The sequence below is a fragment of the Falco naumanni genome, chromosome 4, assembly GCF_017639655.2.
Source record: "Falco naumanni isolate bFalNau1 chromosome 4, bFalNau1.pat, whole genome shotgun sequence".
NCBI lineage: Eukaryota > Metazoa > Chordata > Aves > Falconiformes > Falconidae > Falco > Falco naumanni.
Genome location: NC_054057.1, coordinates 58,401,323 through 58,424,480, shown reverse-complemented (window position 1 = coordinate 58,424,480; position 23,158 = coordinate 58,401,323). Strand labels below are relative to the sequence as shown.

At 41.0% G+C, this 23,158-nt stretch overlaps 1 protein-coding gene across 1 annotated transcript; it reads right to left on the bottom strand.

Annotated features, from left to right (window-relative positions):
• Positions 1 to 2,446: 2,446 nt before the first annotated feature.
• On the bottom strand, positions 2,447 to 21,825 carry AQP1 (aquaporin 1 (Colton blood group)). The gene is made up of 4 exons (XM_040592555.1): positions 21,251 to 21,825; positions 6,243 to 6,407; positions 5,759 to 5,839; positions 2,447 to 4,206 (listed from the first exon to the last, which is right to left on the bottom strand). Exons 1-4 carry the CDS (start codon positions 21,638 to 21,640, stop codon positions 4,027 to 4,029), a joined length of 816 nt encoding a protein of 271 aa, XP_040448489.1. The 5' UTR covers positions 21,641 to 21,825; the 3' UTR covers positions 2,447 to 4,026.
• Positions 21,826 to 23,158: the final 1,333 nt, after the last annotated feature.

Below are 23,158 nucleotides of genomic sequence, written 5' to 3'. Positions count from 1 at the left end.
GCGATGTGATCTCATAGATGACCAATGTCTTATTATCAATGAACCTATTTAAACAGAGGCTTGATTTCCCAGCTTTGGAAAGTCTATAAAATGATGCACTTGTCCCCCAGAAGGAATTCTGGTGTAATTTCTGTAATATCAGGCAACTTATATACAAAAAATAAGGTACTTTCAAGGACATCAGGCTTGGGTAAAATGAAACACAGAACTATTCTTGACACAGATGTTTACTAGAGCCCAGGCTTCAGCGGAATCATAACAGTCATATTCTTAATATAATTTTATTGTGTGACTCTTGGCACGTTCAAAGTTCAGCTGGGTAAAAGGAGGGAAAACACCGAAATACTATGAGAAACTCTTTATTGGTATTATTGTGTTATTTTAATTTTTAAAAACATTAAGCTCTGAATTGTGACTGCTGCAGCTGGTGGATATGGAAAGACAATGGAAGCTTCCTGGCTTATTGGCTGTCATTATGTTATGTTTCAATCACCTTTCTTTCCTTGCACGTGTTAAAAATCTATGTAGAGTTGAGCAAAATGAAACCTAAAATTAAATTGCCACGGTTACAATGGGGAGGCAGAGCATGTATTTACTTCTAAAGATAGATGACCAAAGTTAGGACCTATATCTCTTTAGATTGTCTATAGAATCAATGGGATAACAGGGGCTTCTCCAGGGATGAATTCAAAACACCTTGTCAGGCTTCTTCCAAGTCTTCTTGTGCTGGTGCGTGCAAAAAAACAGGTGGTACTGTCAGCTGTCTAAACCAGAGCGAGTGTGTCTGCCCTGGGATAACAACTGGCCCTCAGACAAAACAAAGTGGGTCATTATATTGGTCAACTTTTCCCAGGAAAAATTTGGGAGAACGTTATTTGGGATGCCCCATACAGGCACTAGCAGCAGTGTCCCTGTGCTTGGGAATATTCCCTTGTGCTTTTTCATTTGCTAGCACCTGTGTGGCCACCCTCTGTGGATATTTGGTACGCTGTGGGCTACCCAGCAGGGTGGCTACTGAGACCATGGCAGGTGGTCCCTAGCTAATCTATGAAAGCACCTACCCTTTGTCATCTTTTCATGTTAGAATGTACGATAAATGCAGAGGTTTGTCCCTGGGAATCACCAGGGCACAGACATGGTCTGTTTTTCCATAGGTCAGAAACTACATACATAATGGGAGCTGTTTCAAATAACCGTTCCAGGCTTCCTCTCAGTGTCAGGGAGATTTTGTTGAGTTTCTGGGTGATCACATGTAAATACATTTGCCCACTTGACATTTGTTACTGGGTTTCGATACTTGCTGCTTCAGCTTTTAATTCCTTTGCTGGGTATCTTCCAAATATTTTAATAAGATTATGATAACTCTTCAGTGTGCTTGTCTAGCACAAAGCAAAACCATTTGTGCCAGGGGTGGGGAAACTTAACAGCTATGGCCTTAAATTGTTTAGAAAATGCTGATCTCAGTTCATAATCTCCGGTAAAGTGCTTACAAAAGCACTTTAAATGCACCACTAATCTTTTCCTGCTTTAAGAAGAGAGGAGTTTAAGCCTGGAATTCTGTTGAAATACATTTTCACTTGATTTCCAAGAGCTTTACTCTAAATTGTTTAAACATTATTACTGTGAATAAATACACTAAGAAATAGCACTTAATTTACTTTCACCTGTTCTTTTTTTTTATTTCTCCAGTGAAACAGTTGTTGTGCATCTTTCATCTGTTTATTATCATGGCGATCATAAGCAGCAGCTAGAGCAGCTAACGTGACTAGTCCTATTGCACACCAAACGGAAAGGCAGTATTGCTTGTCTTCAGAGTTTTGGGCTTTGAGGCATAGAAAATAGGACAAGTTATTGCTCTTCACAGGGTATAGACTAAGGGACAAATTGTGAATCTCACATTTTCTCCATCACTATATGTGTTAAGTTACCTCAAGCTTGTAAAAAAACCCTATATGCTGCGGGTGATTCTGCAACTGCTCTGGCCATAGATTCTGCAAGGCAAAAAAAGGGTTAATTTGGGGTCAGTGGATGCACTAGGATACCAACAAATGAAGTTGAGAAAAGATTCTGGAAAGTGGGCACAAGGTTGTGGTACCTTGCTTTACTTCTAAGTATAATTTAGATAGAGCTTTCTTCAGGGTGAGGGCCTGCTTCCCCTGCCATAGGAAGGAAGAATCTCCCTTTCCCCAAAGACTAGCATCAAATCAAAGGAGTGGAAAAGCAGAAATGGTCTCAGTGTTACAGGTGGGCACCTGAAGAGTGGTATAGAAAATGAAATAGCATTGTGTTACAAGGCAAATTAAAAATCAAGAATCATGAACATTTCATGTGTTAGCACAACTGATTTTATTTTTAAACCACCCCAAATTTCAATCATGCTGTATGTACATAGACAATACATGTGATAGCACACCAAATGTAGACAAGAAAGATAAAATGTATTCTGTTTTATTTTGCTGGTGAATTTCCTTTTTTTTTTTTTTTTTTTTTTTCATTGTGCATCTGCTCACCTTGATGAAATGATCCAACCTATGCGGATTCCCATATCAGCCCTCTCTCAACTTCCATGTCCACACTGTCTCTCCAAGGGAAGATATCCATCATATTACCCCTGGGGTGTTTGAATGGTAAAGTGCACAGCTTTTTGTGTAGGTTCCTCTGGGCCTCATTTCTTATGTAAAACTGTTTGGTGCAGAACAAGTATATCAGCATGTATCTGCTTTAACTATATTCTATAGTTAGTAGGTAAGACCAGCTAATGCTTTGGGTTACTCAGGAAATCATAAGTAGCACACACACAAAAACGAAAACAGAAAATATTCTTCCACATCATTTAGAGTGTTAATTTTCTTTACGTTTCCAGTGTCATTTATTTGCTAAACACTGCTGCAATTCTTTCCATTTGTCTTATTTTCTTACAAAACAGTATACTAGGCTTTCTGTATAAAACATATATATAAACATTTATATATATATATATAAAAACAAAGCAATGACCCCCAAAATGGACTTACACACAGTTATGCATTTGTCCCTCATTAGAAAATATACTGTGTGTATATCTACTCATTGTCCCTGAATGTCACAGCACTGGCTATTAGAATGGGGTCAGGAAGAAAGGAACCTTCCCCCCCCCCCCCCGCCTTGGTTTGCTTTAAAACGTACGGTTCAATTTATAAGATGAACAAAAGCAGAGTAGTCACAGGAACAATCAGATCCTGTTTAGGTATTGGCACTGTGTTGTTCTTCTTGCCATTGTTATTACTACTTTTCAATTTGACCTCTAGTTATTACTTCCTGGTAATTAACGTATCTATACATTTTTTGTCATACGTTCTCTCCCAGCACAATGAGCTGGATGCTCAGGGAGAATGAAGCACGGGAAAATCTAAACGGGTCCTGGGACTGGAGGATCTTGCCCTGCTTAACCTTTCTGGTGCTCTTTCTCAGAGTTTATCAAACATATAGAAAATCATGGCTGAGTCTACATAACAAGTCATTGTTAGTGGCGTTTGCTTGCAAAGATGCGTTCTGGCAACGGTTTGACATCGTTTTTCACATGCGCTGCTGGCATTAGATACCAGCCTCACATATTTGTATAAATACTTTTTCCAGTATAAGGCCCCTGTTATTGGTACAGAAGGTTTTCTGTCCCCAGTATCTATTCTTTCAGCAAACACACTGGTCATTTGGACAACTTATCATTACTGAGTGATGTGCTGGGAGAACCACTCATGCTAAATACACCAGAAAATGTGGTGGTGGTAAGAAAGGGGTTAATTTTCAGCCCAATTTATTTAGCTCACACAAAAGTGTCTAATGACTTCTTGGTCTGAAGACTTTTTAATTGAAAAACACCAGATATAAAAATGTTATTAAGATTGGGGACAAAAAATGGAAAAACATATTGAATTAAAAAACAAAGTACTGCTTGCTGGTTTACAAAGAGTCTATAACACTGATAAAATCTTCGGAAACCAATGTGCTTTTTTTTTTTGCTTTTTTTTTTTTTTCCCTTGTCCTTCTTTATTTTGGCTTCATTTCAACCCTGGAGTTCATATCATCTCCTTCCAGATCATACTCTTCTACTTGGCCACTGGTCCACACCTTCACGCGGTCAGTCAGGTCACTGCTTCTGGGAGCCAGGACAAAGTCATAAATCAGGGCAGCGCTTGCTCCTCCAATGATTGGGCCAACCCAGAAGATCTGAAACACAGTTCCAAGCCCAGTTAATGCCTCAGGTATTACAGCATTTCAAGCTGTTCTGAAAATGTCCTCTGAGGATTTTTCACCACAAGATTTACAGTGCAAACATTAAAATTACAGTCTATCACCGGAATGTTCACTCAACTGCAAGGCAAGAAACTGGGAATGTCTCACCATGAATAGGCAATAGACCCAAGAGATTAATAGCTGTGACTATCAAGTGACTTATCAAGTTCTGATATTTAAAATCAGGTATCCACTGGTAAAACATCTCAGTTCCTCCAGACAGATTTGGCAGGGGAGCACAAATTCTAAAAGCAACAAGGGCATTGGATTCCATTCTCCCACTATCAGCGATTGGTACTTAGAAAGTAACACTCAGTGAGAACCTAATCAGGTGCCTAATTTGCTGCTAGCTGCTATTTAGCTAGTGAGAGTACTGTAATTGTACTGTCTACTCACTTAAGGTAAGTAAAGTTTGGAGGGAGAGGTAATAAAAGTATTTTTTTAGGCAGGTTGGTTTTATTAAAAATAACAGTTGATTTCGAGGGATTTGCATGGCCAAAGACTTTCTGAGGCTGAAAATGTTGGGGTTTTTTTTTCAGCAATGTCAGTGGTTTAATATGAATTATTACCTCTATCTCCTTCTCTCTGTACAAAGGAAAATATTTTATTAAATTCTGAAAATAGTAGCTACTAGCTTAGTCACATTACCTTAGTAACCCAATAGAAGTATTTCAGTGAGATTTAAGTGCCATTAATTAATAGCAAGATTTCCCCAGTGTTCACCTTTTGTGTTTTATTCTTTGGATTAAAATAGCATCTGTATCCAAAATTTTCACAATCCATTGTACTACCACTAAAATTCCATGGATGTCTATACAACTGGCTGTCGAAATCATGAGTTGTAGTGTTGGAACAAGCTATATTTAAAATATTCAAAAACACATGGTCATTTAGGGCTTTTATAACAGCCGCCTTTATTGAGCTTTAGTGAAATGTTAATTTTTGTGAAGTTCCTCATGTTAAACACATTTAACCACAGGGAATAATCTAAAAATTATAATGTTTCCAGAGCACTTATCCATGAAAGCACATAAGCAGACACTTAACTTTAAGAAGATCAATATTTTATTAGCTTCCAAATATTAGATGATCCATTTCAGTTTATAGACCTGCTTAAGAACCTTCCTAAATTAGGTTTTACCAGATAAAGCAGTAGCACGTTACAAACCCAGTTTAAACAATAAATACTCAATACAGGATTCTGTGTATGATGCTTTCACATTTAAAATATTTGAAATAAATAAAATTTAAGGGAAATAAAAAAAAAAAATAATTGACTGTATTACTTTGAATATACACACTCAATTAGAGGACTTTGTGATCTCCAGAGGCTGGTTGGAAGTAAAAGGAGATTATTCTTTGTTAAATGAAATGGAAATGGAAACTCACTGACTTGGTGCTAATGATATGTGTTTATATATTCCTGATTTTGTAGATTGTGTATATGCATAGCCTCTTGTAAGCTAAACAAACTGATTCAACTTACCCAGTGATTTTCAAAGTTGTTGGCAATCAGCGCTGAGCCAAAAGATCTGGCTGGGTTAATTCCACAACCGGTGTAATCAATCTAGAAGGTGGAAAGAGAACCAGTGGTGAGGCACTGATGCACGTGTGGCAGCTTCATTACACAGGAGGGTATGTGACAGCTGGCAGTATGGTTTGGATGCTCACAACAGTTTCATTCATCCCACCCACTCTTCCTCAGAAAAAAGGGGGAAGACTCTTTGCCATGTGCCTGTCCTTTCCCACCAGGGAAACAGTTCCTACTGCAGTGGCTCCTCCAACCTCATCACTTAGTGCCACAGCCACAGAGTTCAAGAAAGAAGGGCCATGCGTGTGGCAGAAACAAGGTCAGTATCTGAAGTGGAAGGAGAAGGAAAAAACTATCATCTTCCCATCATCTTCCTGCCTTCACTGGCCCATCCTGGGGTGGGACATTGCAGCTATCAACTGTGAGAGCTAAAACTTACAGCAAGAAGATGTCCCAAGGCAACGGAGAGACCAATGGCCAAAGGTGCTGATCCTGAGACGTCATTCCTTCTCCGGTCTGTGGTGGCAAGGACACACAACACCAGCTGGAAGGTAGCAATGATTTCAATACCTAGTCCTTGTCCTGCATTGATTCCCTCTGAAAGCTGCACAGAGATAAGAAGGAAAATGTCACTTGATGCTCCTACCTGACTTCAACCAGTATGATGAAGTTTTGCAGGATCTACTGTCTCAAAAGGAGAATGCAGACCTGAGCAGACATTTCTCTCCTTGGGTTGCTTTTGCTTAACAGGGAAAAAGATAAAAGAAGAAAAAGAAAAAGTGAACAGAAATTCATGGCTGATGGGGGAATTATTTCGGTTTCCTACTGAAGTAAAGCAAATTGTCTAGAAAAACTCACACTGGAAGATGTAGATATTCCAAATGTATTATTAATCATTAAATCAGTGGAGCTTCTTATTTATGCAAATGCTGTAGAACATATTGAAGCCACAGTAATTCACATAAATGAAGATTATACAATAGAAATGCTGTTATGTTTCAGGAGTACTGTTAGAAACTTGTGCTTAACAAGAAACCATGGAGCTAAACCATTCAATGACATAAGAAGGTTTGAATTCTGCTTCTAATCGCTATATTCAGTGGTATGTCAGTTAAGACAAGAGAAGCCTATATCTGAGTTGAATAACTTGATGTTAAGCAGAAATAACTACATTGCACAGACAGGCTGAAATATGAGCTTGGACACAAGCCAGAGAAACTGAGAATGTGAATGACTCAGAGTAGGAAGCAAACTCTGCAAAACTTCTGCTCAAGAATAGTGCTATCAGTAGGGTACCCCATCTGTCATAGCCGCTGCATTAAAAATTGCTGGGTCATACATGGCAAAAACATAATGTTATTGTGACCTGTCACACTGTCACAACAATGAAACTATGGGAAAACATAATTTAAATCTGCTTTTGTAGTTTTACACCCTATTTTCCCTAAAACTAATATTTGTATAACTTTAAAAAGTGCAGATGTTTAGCTGAACTCTTTCACTTTCCACCTTTGCTATTCACTTGTCTTGTTTCTTCTCTGTAACAATGCAGCATAATTTCAAATTCCTAAGCACTGAAAAAAAAATCATCTGAATATTCAGCCAGCATAAATCTCATTAGCTACATTAAAACCAGTGAAATTATATTGTTTTCTTAGACCTGCCAATCCGAAGCATTAATAATATATTTCTATGTCTTGTTCTTTAATATGCAAGACTGATATACTTTGAATTAGAAGCAGTTTATCATCAGATAGAAGTGAATTCTCGTTGAAATTGTGGGCATTTTGCTTCCTTTGGCATCCATACAGTATAAATTAATATCATCAATGAAACCTTCAGTGTTAATAGGACTTAAATAGTGAGAAATATGAGTCTGACATAAATATATATAGATGAGCTGGCAGTGAAAATTATGTGATCCAGACAATCATGCTGAATGCCTGATATGACTTAAATTACTATTCTGTTACTTTTGCCATCCCCTTTTATAAATAATCACTTTTTTTTTTTTTTGCTGCAGAGTCAGTGGGATTTGTTGCTGTGAACAAATTAGGTGACAAACGCATCTCATTGGTACTAAAAGTAGCTCTTTAAGAATCTGGACTATAGACTGTCCGGTCAATCCTATCTCACATTTGGAAGTGCAAATGGTCAAACTTATAAAGGCAGGTGTATTGGCAAATGAGTGATATACAGATGCCCAAAAGTGGATAAGAAACTAAAAGATCTTCAATCATAATGCAACAGTTAAGCCCCAGAGAGTCTAGACCTGAGGTCTGACGCACTGAAGTTAGTATTTGACAAAGCCTTGGCATTTCAAATTATTAAACACTGACCTACCATTAGTCTTTCCCTTCGTTTGAAGGGCTTATATAAAAGAAAAAAGACAATAAGAGCAAAATTGTGTTTTTAAAACCTGTGATAATCCTTATCTTTGGGAGGAGGAAATCATATTCTTCCTTTCCCTCCAGGAAAACACATCCTACGGCTGACGTGACTTGAGGTCATTCTCCCTGCTAATCAACACTTATTGATGGTCTGTGTGGGATCAAAGAAAACCTGGAAATATCATAGGAAACCTTCTGCTTTCCTCTAGCATGTAATTTTACACAGCCTGCCAGGGATGTAAGATTCCACTGTGAAAGCAAGGACTCTGGGCCATGTTCCAAAATGAGGCAAACCGAGGCAAACCTTGGATGTTCTGCTTTGCTGTGGTCTGTGGATCTGCAGTGTGTAAGTGTACAATCATAGACATTTGTTACCTGCTTCCCTGTCACAGCTATAGTGTCACTGTGGCAGCAGCCTGGACCATCCAGGGTACAGCAACACATGGAAGAGTATGAGTCTTGACCACCCTAACCATATCCCAGCCAAAGCATAACATGGGTAGTAGGAAGGTGCATTTCCAAGTATCAAGTTAAAATGTACATATGTACGTGTGTGTATTTACTTATATAATCCTTAGTCACAGTGGATTTGCAAGTGTTACTCAGCTAAAAATGTGATATGGAACATTTTGCACCTTTTGAATCTGCTCTTTTAAATTCTTGACAGAACGAGGTAGGCATAACCAACATGAGTTTCTGTTTAATTGTTTTTTTTCATTGTATTCTCCATACGTTATGCAGGTTTTTTAATGAAAGCTTGAATTTTTGTAGAATACCTGACTTAAGAAGCTTCAGGGCTGTCTAAATCTTACTCTGAACCTAGTAGGAAGTAGTACTATACATTACAGAGACCTGACTAGCAAAGGCTGTCATTAAAATAAAGGCAAAAATTAACCACTGGTCTTAATATCTAGCATTCTGCTACTGGGAGTATCCAGAATCTAAAGTGACCGTATCTCTGGTTCTCAAATAGATAGAATAATGCCTTGAAACATAAGACACAGTCACCTCTGCTGTAGTGTTGGGGTGAAGAGGTCCCTTTCCAGCGACCCATATGCACACTGCAATGACTTTCTCCCCTGCCTTGGTCAACTGCTCATCAACGGTCACAACAAGGGATGTGGGCAGTGTGTGTGGGCTGACACTGCATTTGCCCTTGATGTGTTTGCTGAGAAATCCCTGACCTATTCTCATCTCTGTCCAGTAACTCTCACAAGATCTGCATTTTAGGTGATGCTCATCAAGGCAACAGAAAAACTGTCAGAGGGCAGGGAACAGCATAGCCACTCCCTCAGCTTTTCATGCTATAGACTTGTGAAGCTTGAAGAGTGGATTTGGTGCTTTAAGGAGCCAAATATGCTCTGAGGGATTAAAATGAAACACACAAGCCCACATTAATCTCCCAAACAGTTTCCCACACCACAGGAACCTATCTAGACTTATCCTCCTTTTTTGTTCACAGGAATTGTTCCATGAAACTTCATCTTTAAGTCACTATTTTGACAGGAGAAGCACCAGAAACACAGCAAGAAGTGGATGACATCATTGGCAAGACCTGGGTGTTAAATATAGACACATATAACTGATCAGCTGAATGAATCTTGGCTGCATCAGCTCGCACTGAATAATTCTGCCTGGGCTGCAGTGGCACCCCGACGAGAAGCAGAAGCCTACCTGCAGGCACTCCAAGTGAGGTATACCCTGTGAGCTGAAGTCCACCATTAAATCTGAACAAGTTCGCAGAAGAAAAACCCACTGGAATTCAGTAAATTTATAGAAACCACATCTCATTCAGAAAGCTCTTGAGCTGCAGCCAGTTGGAGCCTAAAGAAGCATTTAGGGCATGCTGAAGCCCTCTGATTTGCATTACTGGACATGGGATGAGGTACAATACTGGTTCCCCATTAAAAATTTTTCTTTATTTGATAATGCTAATGCCACTCCTGTGACCTAGCTTGAATTCAGTGCTGGCTCTGCTTTGAGCAAGAGATTGGGCTAGAGACCTCCTGAGGTCTCGTCTAAGCTGAATTACCTAAGAGACCTTTTTTTTTTTGGAAAGCTTCTCCCTGTGGGAAGGTTGGGGACAGAGTTGCCTCAGTGCTGCTCTTTGAGTTTTGCCAAGTTAATGTCCAGAAACAGCTGGTGACATGTGCAGATAGTGGAGCCACGGTCGGTGGGTTCGTCACTGGGAAGGCTCTGCAGAGATGGAATCTGTATTGGTGAGTGAGTCAAGACACTTGTAATACAGTCAAATGAGGAGTGTTAAACTCGAGGGCAAACGTCATGAAAAAGCATTATCTAGTCATTACTGTAAGACTAGTAACTAGCTGAAGCCAACACCTGCTTTTTTTTTTTTTTTTCCTTTTTGTCTTGGGAAATGGGCAGTGGTCGCATTGCTTCCATTTCTCCACAACAGCAGACAGGAGATGGGAACTAGGGACACCCATTTCTCAGAAGTACCCTTAACAGCCATGTTTAGCTGACTGACTTCCACAGCTTCAAGCAATAATTTGGGCAAATTAATGGGATGTTTTCTTTCCTTTTTTTTTTTTTTTTTTTTTTTTTTTTTTTTTTTTTTTTTTTTTTTTTTTTTTTTTTTTTAGAGCAGGATATTTATTAGTTGCCTGCCTTCAGACAAGAACTGGGGACAGGAAATTAAACTGGCCCAAGGTAAACTCAGTTGTGTACTTCTCTAGCAGCTTCATATTTTTCTCATTAGGAGTAAAAGTATATCAAGTTCAAACCTGTTTCCCGTTATATGGATAAGACAGTTTGTTATGCAAGGTGGTTTCACCACGTGGTGCTATGCTCCGTCTCATCCAACAAAACCTTAGCCATGGATTGTATCTCTAGGGTCCAGCTTACTTTCATATAACAGGGATTAGTTTCTCATTGTTCCTGAAAAATGAGAGGCCTCTGGAAATGTAAAAGTCTATTTTTCAGTAGGGGAATGTCAACTTTCTACATTCTTATGAAACACTTCACTGCGTGCCATGCTGACTGGTATTTTTTGGGAGAGGTAAGTTAAGCTACAGCAATTTAGTGACACATACAACATCCTTGATGGCTGAGACTTCTTTGCATATCCCAGCCATCCCCTAGGGAAGGCAGCTTTTGCAAAGCCCCAGCAATAGCATGGCTAGCACATAATAAAAAGCATGTTGTGGACTGACTAAAAATGTATTAACTTTTAATAAAGTGGTTTTAATCTTCATGTTGGGAGAACTAGGTTCTCCTGTCCACACAAAATCTAGCATTTTAAGGACCTCTGCTGCAATAAATAATATCTTTATATCAGACAGAACTCTTTCCTTGTGTTGAATTCAAATACAAAGCTAACAACATTCACCAGGCCTGCTGTTTTCAGCATTCCAAATTATTAGATTAGCTCAGCCACAGCAGAATGTTTTCTTAAAGGAAGACTTCTAACATTTTATTCAAGGAAATTCTCTCTGTCTTACTGTGTTTTCTTCCTGTAGCTTAAAAATTCCCTTTGATTTTCTTTATTTTTCTTAATAAGGAAAACTCTTCACATCAGTTTAAGTGGTTCATGCTCTCTTCTTTATCCCCACACTGGAATTATTAATTATGCTGCTTTATATGAACTATCACTTAAGTTTAGCTGGGCAAATTCTTTAATGCAATGTTCTTCAAATGTAATCTCAGAAATTAATCTCCCTGTTTCCCTCAAAACCATCTTCTACTGCCTGGCCTGTCACTTTCTCTGACTCTTCTCATGCGTTCAGCTCCAACTCTGTCTTGAAAATAACTTGATAATTTCCATCCTGATTATATACCTTTCTTCCACTGGAAGTTTCTTCCTTTAACTCACAGTCAAAATGTACTCAGAGACTTTATCCCCATATACATATAACTGCAGTTATTCTCTTCTCTCCTTGCTATTGACCAGTATTACTCTGAAATGGATGTTTCTATACCTGATATTTGAGCGTTAGGGATTCAGAGAGTACAGAAATCTAATATCTTTAGTAAGCTGAGACAGGCAAAGATCTAAGAGTTTCACTTAAAATTATACAACAGGAGCACTCAGAAGAAGCTGCTTATGAGGCAAATAATTAGCTTTGGATCGTATCCTAAATCAACAATAGAAGCATTCAGCAGAACCTAGGGACAAAACATATTGTCCTCTGCTAGATTATCCTTCCTATAAATACAGCCTTAAGAGCTCTAAAGGGGACTCATTCAATTCCCAAAGCAGAATTCATATTTTCCATTCTTTGGACAGCAGACACCCTCCAGGAACAAGCCTAACCTCCCTTCTCCCACCCTGTCTTCAGGCTGATGAGAAACTAGCCAGGGCTCTTCGTGGCAGCAGCCTGCTATGCTATAAAGAGAAGAAGGATGGTTTCATTTATATTAAACCAGAGCACATAAAGTTTACATGTGAGGCCAGTGACAGACAGTAAAAGTCAATTCCTTTACAGCACTTTCATTTAGCTCAGCTCGTTAGAGATAGAGCATTTGTTTCATTTACGCTTTTACTTTTTGATGTGCCTCTGGGAACATTGCTTTGGGGAATTTTTTTTTTTATAAGTCATGCTGCTGAGAAATAAACAACTTCTATTCAGAGGATGAGGAATGGTGAGGGGTTTGGGTTTTTTTTCTTTTCTTTTCTTTACCCAGCAAAACCCAAGCAAATAGTTCATTTTCCGTAACACTTTTGAAGCACTCATTTATACCATGGAGCTATTTACGATCTCCTGTATTGTCAGCCCAGAAGGAGGTGGTTTTTCAAAGGAGAATTTTGGGCATATAAGAATTTTGAGCCTAATAGAATTTTCCTTTCTATGTTGTTCCTGGAATAACTAGCTGTATTTGCACAAACCTCACAGTATGGCTGTTGGCAGTTGCACCAAAGCGATATTCACTTTATAGTTCTAGACAAACACTCCAGCAAACCTGTGAAGTATTCAGGCTTCCCAAGACTGAGGTAGTTCGTACAGTCAGTCTTGTGCAGTGCACTGAAGATTTGGCTTTTCCATGGAATTAAAAACCAGCTCTGAATATGTGCAATGGATTTCAGGAATTAGGGGAACAATTCCAGCTCCTTCATTTCTCCACCTTGTTCATCAAGCAAGACGTTGTATCAAAAAAAGGAAAAGGGGCCAAACCTGACTTTATTAATTCCTCAGTCCAAATACAGCCATCATCAACTTCAGGAGAAGTTGTGCATATATGTGTAAGGAAACATGTGCCACAGTTCTGCTTTGAAAGCATTCATTGACTTCGCTTGGCACCAAATTAAGTGTCAAGGGCCTGGAAAAATTTGGCTGTCTGTGGTACCTCTCAGCGGTTCCTGGAGTGAGGATGCACGAGGCTCCACCAGGAAAGTACACAGAGGATTTCTTTGCTCCTTTCCGCTCCACAGGTGCCAAAAGAGAAACCCTGTGCAGAGATTTCAGGACATGTTTTTGCTCTCCTGCTGTTTATAGAGTTTCCTCCAGGATGCCTGTCGGGCCCTGTATATTTGATTTAACAGGTTAATGTTGTGACTTAGCCTCAGATCTCTTTGACTTCAGTGGAGCTGCAGCAGTTAAACACCAGCACTAGCTTTGGCTCTGGGTGCCAGAAAGATCAGTACTTTCCCATCAGGTTGCACAGTAATAAATACACAGGACCAAATACTGCTCCCAGCCAGGTCAGAAAAACCTCCAGAAGACATTCACTTGCTCCACGACACTGGTATTTATATTATTCTGGAGGTACTGAGGAGCACAGCCACAGACCATGATGTCCTATTGTGCCAGGTACCCTATCAGCCCCAGTGGAAAGGGTGCCTCTGCGCATTGGTAATAGAGACAACAGTTTAAAGACAGGGAAGCACAGAAACTGAGAAATGCAGAGGCATAACATACAGATAGTTTGCTATTTATGAAGTTGAGCACAAGCACAATAGTTTAGACTGGTTTCCCTAACTCTCGAATGGAGATTTTTCTAAGAATGAACATTTCTTTGACATATTCAGTTGTGATACTAGGTAAAGATCACTCTGTTATTGAATTCTCTCAATTAAGCTAAAGAATGGACAAATAAGCAAAAATGTACTACTGCTTTAAAGAAAACAGGCAATTTCCTCTTGAGACAAACAGGAAATTTTTCAAGGGCTATTTTTTCTTCCTTTAGTACTTGTGATGTGGTTTAGCATCCTTGCTTTAAAAATGTTTCCCTTAAAGGTAGCTATATACAGGCAAGATAGTAACATTTTTTAGGATTCTCTGATTAAAGAGATGCTGTTCTCAACTCACCTGAAGGTTCACATTATCTGCTGAAGTATGTGAGCCCTGATACAATGACTTAGAAGTTGTTTTTACCATTGCATCAATTTAACCAGAAGAGCTCCATGATCTTCATTCTCATGTTTGCTATGGAAATTTCCATTTGTCCTCAGATTGTGGTTCTTGACATGTCAGATCTTGATTCAGAATCAACATATACTAACAGATACTTTCTTAAAAATTTCTAGTTAATTTAAATTATGAAATGAACTTTGGGTTTACCTCATCTGAAGAATCTTTCTATCTATTGATCTGTCTCTGGTATGTGAGTATGTGTGGAGGTGTGTATACACATACACACAAAATATCCGTGTATGCATGGCATAATAGATAGAATGCTAAGGAAAGGAAAAGCATTTTAACTGTTTATTCACCAGTCAAGAAGGGTGGTGGCAGGAACAATTTCCTTGTATTTTATAGTTAATCTTACTTAGTTTGGCAGCTGGTCAAACACAGAAAAAAAAATTGTTCTCAAAAAATCCCAGCATGACTCCATTTGAATTACAGAACCAATCTACCAAATTAATAGTGGGTTTATATCTAATGCAACTCATTATTTACAACCCTCTGTGCATCCCTTTCATAAATTTCTATAGTTTCTAAGTAGAAATAAATAAAGATGACCTTTCATCTGAGGCTTGCAGAGCATTTTTCAAGCAATGAACTTGTCATCCTTGGATCCTTTGGACATGGACCCAGTTTATGGCACAAAACCTGCTCTGAACCAGTCTCTTCTGTCATCAGAGGACTGTCCCACAGGTGGACGATCACTAAGGACTATGTCCTGTACCAGAAACAGCCATGCTGTTGCATCCCTGCATGCTCTCTGACAAAAGCTCAGGATATGGCTGTATTATTATAGCAACACTAAGCAAATCTTTGGAGAAATGGAAATATGAAATAACTTGTGACATCTAAGGATTAAAGCTATAACCCCTGTTATCCTGAAAAAATCTGGAGGATGGATGATAACCATCAGGTTTACATCTCAGCCCAAATGTTTCTGCTGTCATTGTGTGAACACACTAGAAAGCAGCCAAGACTATGGCCAGTTTTGAGCAGGTGCCTTTCCTGTGTTCCACCTGCCCAGCCTGGTACAAGTCAGTACAATGCTGGCATGCCATAAAAGACTGCTGTTGTAAACCTGAAATTGAGTAATGAACTATTGTTGTGGCGCCCTTTGTTAAGAAAATAAAATCCCAGACTAATCTCATGTACAGGAACCTTTTTGCTCACTCTGAAAATGCAGCAACTTCTGCTCCCTTGTAGAAGTTCAAGTGCTTAAGCCCCCAGATGCCAGCACAGGCAAGGCTGGCAGGAGAAGCCTAGGCTGAACTGAAAAGAGGGAGGGCAGAAGACAAAGACAAGGAGAAGGAAGCTCACTGTATCAAAACTTGAGAAAGGCATAGTATATAATCTGCATTAAGAAAACGCATCCAGGGATTTTTAATAAGCGCTGGAGGTCAGGAACTCAGCTGCATGTTTCATCCATCCAGCGGCACCTCTGGAACTGCAGTTTTCCATACTGACTCAGAGGAAAAGCAGCATCACTTACTCAATTGTCCACTCACACTGTCAAGCTCTCAGTTTATTTTGGAAGTGCTTCCAAGTCAACCTGACTTTGTTTAATTTGAGGTTGGAGGAGAACAGACTCATAGGGCGAGGGCACAATGAGAGAGGGAAATCACAAGGTAAACACTGAGTCATCGAGTCCAACCATGCAAGTCCCACTGCCCATGGTCAGAGGTCCATCACTGGTGCACTGGTTTGGACCAAATGTGGGGAGTTTGGTGATTCCTCTCCATGATCCCCTTGGAAGCAACTTTCTAAAGGATGGGAAAGATTCAGTGAGGTATATAAAGATAAAATCATCAGTCCTGACCCACACAAGCCATTAAAAGGTGTGGCAGGCCACAACTTCATGAAAGAGAACTCCCAGTGCAGGAGCAATTTTACGTTTGCACTAGAGGTCTCTGTCTTGGCAATTTCTTGGCAGAAAAATCACCACCACTGATGTCCTACAGATAAGATGGTACATCTGTGGAAGGTAAGGATCTGCAGACAAGAGATTGTCCAACCTTCAGCTTTCACAAGTAGCAGAATAAGGCTGAAGCTGGGGGACACAGACAGCACAGAAAAATGCCATCTCCAGCAGAGGGGTTCAAAGCTGCTCTGCTGCTGCTGCTGTACCACAATCCAGCTCATTGGGATTACCTATGGAAAGGGGACTCATTCTGTAGTGTGACTTTGATGAGGGTGGAATGTATCTCAAAATAGCAGATACTGCCCTGGTATGAAGAATCAAGGACAGCAAAGAGGTCCTTCCTCCCTGTCTTTGACAAAGGATTTGGAGTTGGCCACTGTGTGTTTTATCACCAAAGGGCATTGCACCCCTTTGTGCACCAATTCTGCTGCCACGGCTGATCCAGCTCTGGGGACACTGCTGGGCACTGGTGGCAGAGACACTGGAATGCCAAAGGGTGTTCCAGCAACAAGTGACTTTTCGTGCTCTGGGAGCAGTATCTATATGACTACTCACCTGTCTTCAGAAAACGTTCCAGACCTCTGAATCAACTGCCCACAGATCAATTCTGGCTTTTCCAGAAAGTTCCTCAGTTACACAAACAACATTTATCAGTCCACTGAGTGTTTTTTAAAACTAAGTCCTTCTATTTGTTATTCTTGGTTGGTTTTCTTTTCTCTTTATCTACCCCGAGCAACACTACCTTCAGGTCTGTTTTTCTTGCCTACAATTTTTGATCCACTTATAACTTTTAAAATAATATCTTTCATCATAAACTTCAAGGCAGAGTTTTCAAATACTTTCCAAATTATAGCCCCAAGACTTAGGGGGCACATTTCCTGGCACTCTAATCAGTATGTCAAAATACAGAAATTATGAAATTGTAAAACAGTGCCTGCATTTTTCACAAACTGATAATTTTCACAAAAAAAAAAAATAAAAAAGAAACTGAGCTAAGTTTTGGGTTTTTTTTTTTTTTTTGTTTTTGTTTTTTTTTTTTTTGCTTAGCATGTTTTTAAAAGCTTGATAAAAGTTCTCAAGATAATCATTGCTGAACCACAAATATTGTGTTACCTTACAGTACAGAAACAGAAGTCTCCTCTCACCCGCCTTTCCTGCTTGAGCTCTTTGTTGGTCATTAACTGACTGTGATGAATAGTTTCTTCCATTATCCAAACTACAGATCTGTCCTCACTAGACAATAGCCAACTATGCTGGCAGATGAGTGCATTTTGGATTAGGTATTTTCTGTTCTTACAATTTTACCTAATGGAAATTTGTAACATGTAGTAATCCAATTGCCAAAAAAAAGATACAAGATACTCTAAGAAAAATATTTAAATTTTTAGAACAACAAGCACACTCCATGGTCCTCTTTCAGCTTTTCCAATTTTTGAAGATTTTACTTTGGCACCCACATCACTACTAAAATATATGGGAGTTTAAGTGTCTTTAAAAGATTCAGTAATCTAAATACCTCCCTGAATATTGCCTAGAATGCCTTATTTGGAAACAATCAACATAACTAAAAATCTTCCCATTGACTTTAGTAAAGTTTGGAACAAACTCTTCCTATGTGACTGTTTTGCTTGTCCTAGTTTAAGGCAGACCTTACTATTGAACATGTTAAAGGAGCATCCTGCTTTTCCATCCTCCCTTCCTCCTCTTAAACCTTACACCTTCCGTGGTTGGTTTTTTGTGCTTCATTTGCTTCTGTTCCCCTTTTTCCCTTTTTCCCTTTGGGCAATGAGAAAGGGACAGATTGATCCCACTTCATTCTGGATACTTAACAGAGGCTCCCAAGCCTGGAACCTCAGAGCTGGCTGTCTTTGGAGGACAACTCAACAGATATAAAGTACCTCTCTTTGTTTCTCCTTCTCTGTGAACTAGAGAGGACCCTATGGAAATGGGTTCCTCACTTGGCCCCTCAGTGCAGGACCTACAGCTGAGCAGGATAAATATAAGTTCGGGCACACAATCCCACCCAGTATCCACTGGGGACACTGGATGGCCACTGACCCCACATTTTTCCTGTAAAGAACACCCCTCCACGAGCATGGTAGGGTCAGAACAGGGGACACAGGCACATCCCAGCCCTATTCCCAACCTTGCCAAACAAACAGCACTCCCTTTCTATTCTTTCTCCCAGTAGTGAATCTACACCTCCTTTTCCACAGGAAGGGCAGGAAGACAAAGCAGCTGGCAGGAATGCCAGCTCTGTCCCTCCCTTCCTTGTCCTCAGGTTGAAGAGCATGACATAAAAGCAAATCTCTGTGGCATCTCCTTATCATCTGTTTGCTGAGGGAGGCGGCGTGCTCTCCATGCTGGGCTGTGGTTCCAGGCCAAGCAGAAGGACCCTGCAGAAGGAAGGACAGCCGTGCTGCCCTTCTCCCCCATGTGGGGCTCAGACCCAACTCCCCCTCAGCCCTCCTCTCCCCACACAGTCCGACCTTGTCAGTGGGAAACGAATAGATCTGCTTTCCTCTCTAGTTCTTTCTTGCAAGGGAGAAGAACTGCTGCCGCCCCCGTCCCCATCTCCAGGGGGGGTCTTCCCACAGTTCCTCTAGCCACAACATTTATAACTGAATGTGAAAAAGAAAATTAAAAAAACCAAAATTCTGAATGTTTGACAATGGCAAGCACTGGAACCAGGGAACTATTTTTTAGGAACTATTTTATCCATCAGTTCATGCACAGAAATCATTGCCAGATTTATAAATTTGGTCTGATGGAGACTTAGATGATTTGGTTTTGCCTAAAGTGCATTTTATGGCCTTGGAAACAATGCATTTGATTGTATTCCAGAGGTGCTTGGCGGGGGTGGGGGTGGGGGGGGATGGGAGGTGGGAGGGGTGGGAGGGACGCAGAATAAAGGCTTCTTCCCTAACATGCTGGTTTTGAGCTTCATGAAGTAGTCTCCTAAGCTTACTACAATCAGTGAGTGCACTGATCTATCCTGACCTTTCCATCTGTCCCCGTAGGCTCTGCTCTTCTGGGATGCCCTTGTGCAGAGCTCTGAACTATATCTTTGCAGCTTGGAGACTTACTGACTGAGAGGCGAGAAGAGTTTGGGCTTACCATCTACACCCCCTTTACAAATGGCCAGTTACAGGGCTTTTGGGTAGAGAAAGGAGACAGCTGTCAGCGTTTCGTGGCACGTAAAAGGGGAAGACCAAATGCAAGTGCTACTGAAACCAGACCTCCCGTGTTTAATGGCAGTTGGACCTCTCGAGGAAACCACTGGGGTGGATACCCCGTCCCATGCGGTTGAGCAGTTCCCTCTGCCAGTGGTTTCAGAGGAAAAGATCACGTATCACACAGACAGTCAGAGACTTCTGGAGTTAATAAAATGTTTTGCTCCTCTTCCCCAGAATGTTTTGGATTAACTGATCAAAATTTCCAAAACAGTGGCACGATGGAATACCTGCAGGCACCGGGCTTGAGGGAGGCAAGCAGCCAACTCGCAGAGCGACACAAGGGTGGATGATGCTAAGCTGCTCAGGAAACACCTTCTTAATATCAGATTTTATCATGTTTTCAAAAACCACCCCATTTTCTGAATTAACTGTAATGCCACAGCATGCAAATATTGCTTTATTTATTAATTGATTTTTTTAATCCTTTCTTTCCCTTTTGTCTAAATGATTTCTGAAGACATTGTATTTGCAGCTTTTATGTCTCAAATATCCTTGTGGCTTCAAATGGGCGTAAGATTTCAAATTACTCAAGTCTCAAACCGCAGTCAGGAGTATTCTGCAAGGAAGGGGCCATAGGAAAGATGTGAAATACTTGCTCTTCACTGAATCAGGTGAAATAAGTGAGTATAAGGCAATTTCCATTTATAGTACCCCGTGTACTGCAGTGCCTGTAGCACTGCCTCTGATAGTGGGATGATTTCAAGTTTAAAAGTGTATCTATCCTTTTTTTTTTTTCTTGTTCTGGTACAATGACAACAGTAAAAGCAACATTTTGAGGAGGAGGAGTGGTGGCCAGGCAGATTTTTTGCAGCGTGCTGTGAGCACCTGGCTGAGAGAGGGCTGAAACTAGACCCTTGTTAAATGTAGCTGCCTCACATCTTTCTCCAGGCTACACCTGAGAATTCAGGGTTTTACCCATTTTTCACAGCAAAAGGAGAAACCCACAAAAAGTGCAGCTGGGACTGTGTGTCAGGCAGGGTCTGAGCACTCTGCCTAATGCAACAGGTAGTGCTCACACCTGTGCTGACAGGGGTTCTCTTGCTACAGCTCTTTCACTGTTCTCATAGGTTTCATTGCAATCATCATCAGGTTACACAAACCATTAATTAGGTATTGAAAAAGACCCACGTTCACAGAAGCAAAAAACAACATTGGTATATGCACATTCATCAGTCTGTTACCTGAGACCTTCAGAGCCACAAAAGGGACTCTGTCATGCAACTGCCAGTGATTTTCATGCTAAATTGGTGTCAAAAGGCACCTTTCAGCCACTTGGATATGCACAATTGAACATGAGCAAAAGTGATCACGGCCATAATGTCCTAAAGACCTGAGGAGGGGGTGGGGAGGAAGGACCATCTCTGTGACAAAGATCGATGCTGATAACAGCCAGCACCAGATCCCCTGCTACAACGAGCAACTGGCTGCCTGAGGTCACCATCACCACTGCACCCCCCACGCACACATCTTTAGCAGATGACAGGTGTTACATTTCTACTCCAAAACAAAAAGGGAAGGAGGAATTAAAAGTTTCTACTTACCGCGTTGAGCCCCAGGGCATTGTCTGGGAGAGAGGAGGTGACTCCAGACAGAATAGCTGTGGCCACCACTGCCCCCAGACACTGGGCAATGATGTACATGAGCGCCTTGAAGATGCTGATCTGGCAGCTCAGCAGGAGGCCCAGGGTGACAGCTGGGTTCAGGTGTGCACCGCTGATGTGGCCCACGCTCTGTGCCATGGTAGCGATGGATAACCCAAAAGCCAACGAAACCTTCACGTTGTCCTGAGACCTTGTGGATGTTTTGTTGCCCACCACTGGGAAGTTAAAACCCAGAGCTGAGCCAATGCTAATAAAAATAAAAAGGCTCATGGCAAGGAACTCAGCCACCACTGCCCTCCAGAACACTTTCTTTTTGAATTCACTAGCCATCTTTCCTCTTTCTCTCTCTCCCCTCCTCACTTTCCCTTCTCCCTCTCTCCCTTCCTTTGCCTGATATTTTTCCTTTGAGGTCTGAAGAGAAATCTGGAGAAAAAATACAGTCCTTGGATTATTTATAGGGCTTTGGGTGGTCTGTAGGAGGGAAGGGGTGTTGCACAAAAGGAGGAAAGAACATCTACATAGATGCTGACTGCTAGATTGATGTAAGACACTGTATGCCTGCCAAAGTTTTTTTCTTCCTTTTTTTTTCCTCCCCCTCCCCCCCCCCCCCCCCAACAGCGTTCGATCTCTGCTGCCGTTTTTAAGAGGCTTTTTTAATTTCTTGGAAAAGTCTTTAGGAGTGCCTCAGGAATTTTACCCTCACTTCTTTAACTCCTGTATCATCATTCATCACACGGATTGGAATGAAAGCGTTTACAGGATTTCTGTCTCGAGCTGGACTGAAACGAAAAGCAAAGTTATCTGTGCAGCCTGGGAAGTTATTCCTGCTCAGCTTCACCGGCGGCAGATAACATCTGAAAGTAGGAAATAAACCTGACAACTAAATCCACACTCCAGAGACTTCAGTACCGCTGTTTCATTTGAAAACAGGTAGCAATGTCTCTTCTGCTGGGTCGGTGGAGGCTTGGAGTTGTTCCTGATGCCAAGCCTGCCGGCTGGACGGGCAAACACATATTCACACGGGCTCGCACAAGCCGCTGTTAACTGGTGAGCGCTGGGGACCAGTCTGAATCGGTGCCCGCCGCGTACAACTGACATAACACTGCGAGTTAGCGGGAGGCTTTCTAGATGCAATTTGGATCCTGAGGGACAGATGATTTGGGGGGGGGGTACTTTTGGTTTGGGTTTTTTTGTTTTGTTTTGGTTTTTTTTTTTTTTTTAACGTGCAGGATTGCATCACTTTCTTTCAAGCACAGAGGTGTTTCAGGGTTTCCGCAGCTTGCTCTCCCGTACTCCTTCAGACCAGGAGGAGAAAACCCAATCTGGGGGCTTCCTAGCCCACGTCCCGCAGTGCAAATGTCCCTCTGGCCACCCTGCGAAGGTCAGCTGTCCTGGTTGTCACCAGGGAGACTGGCTGCCGCCGAGCCACAGCACTGGCTGCAGGCGGGACAGAAGGGGAGAGCAAGGGAGAAGGGAAATTACATGCCTGATTTTGCAGACAAAATGAATCTCCCAACAGTGCCAGGGTGTCTTTCAGAGCAAAAGGTCTAACCGCCTCTGGTTTTATCACAGCAGGACTTGTATACATTCCTCAGATTAACCCTGTGTTATCAGATCTCTGCCTTCTTTAACAGCTGGTGGTACCTTCATCTGTGAATCAGGGGGGCTGCTCCGACTCCAAACTATGCAAAAATCTGATCCAGACTCAGAAACTAACTCCTCGGGCTCAAGTCTTGAAAGATGGATGTTTGAAATCAGCTTATTCTCTGCCTCTTCTTCTTTCACCCTCTTACTTTAATGCACTAGTGTCAACTTCTAAATTGTACTTAAATTATTTCAAGGCTTTTT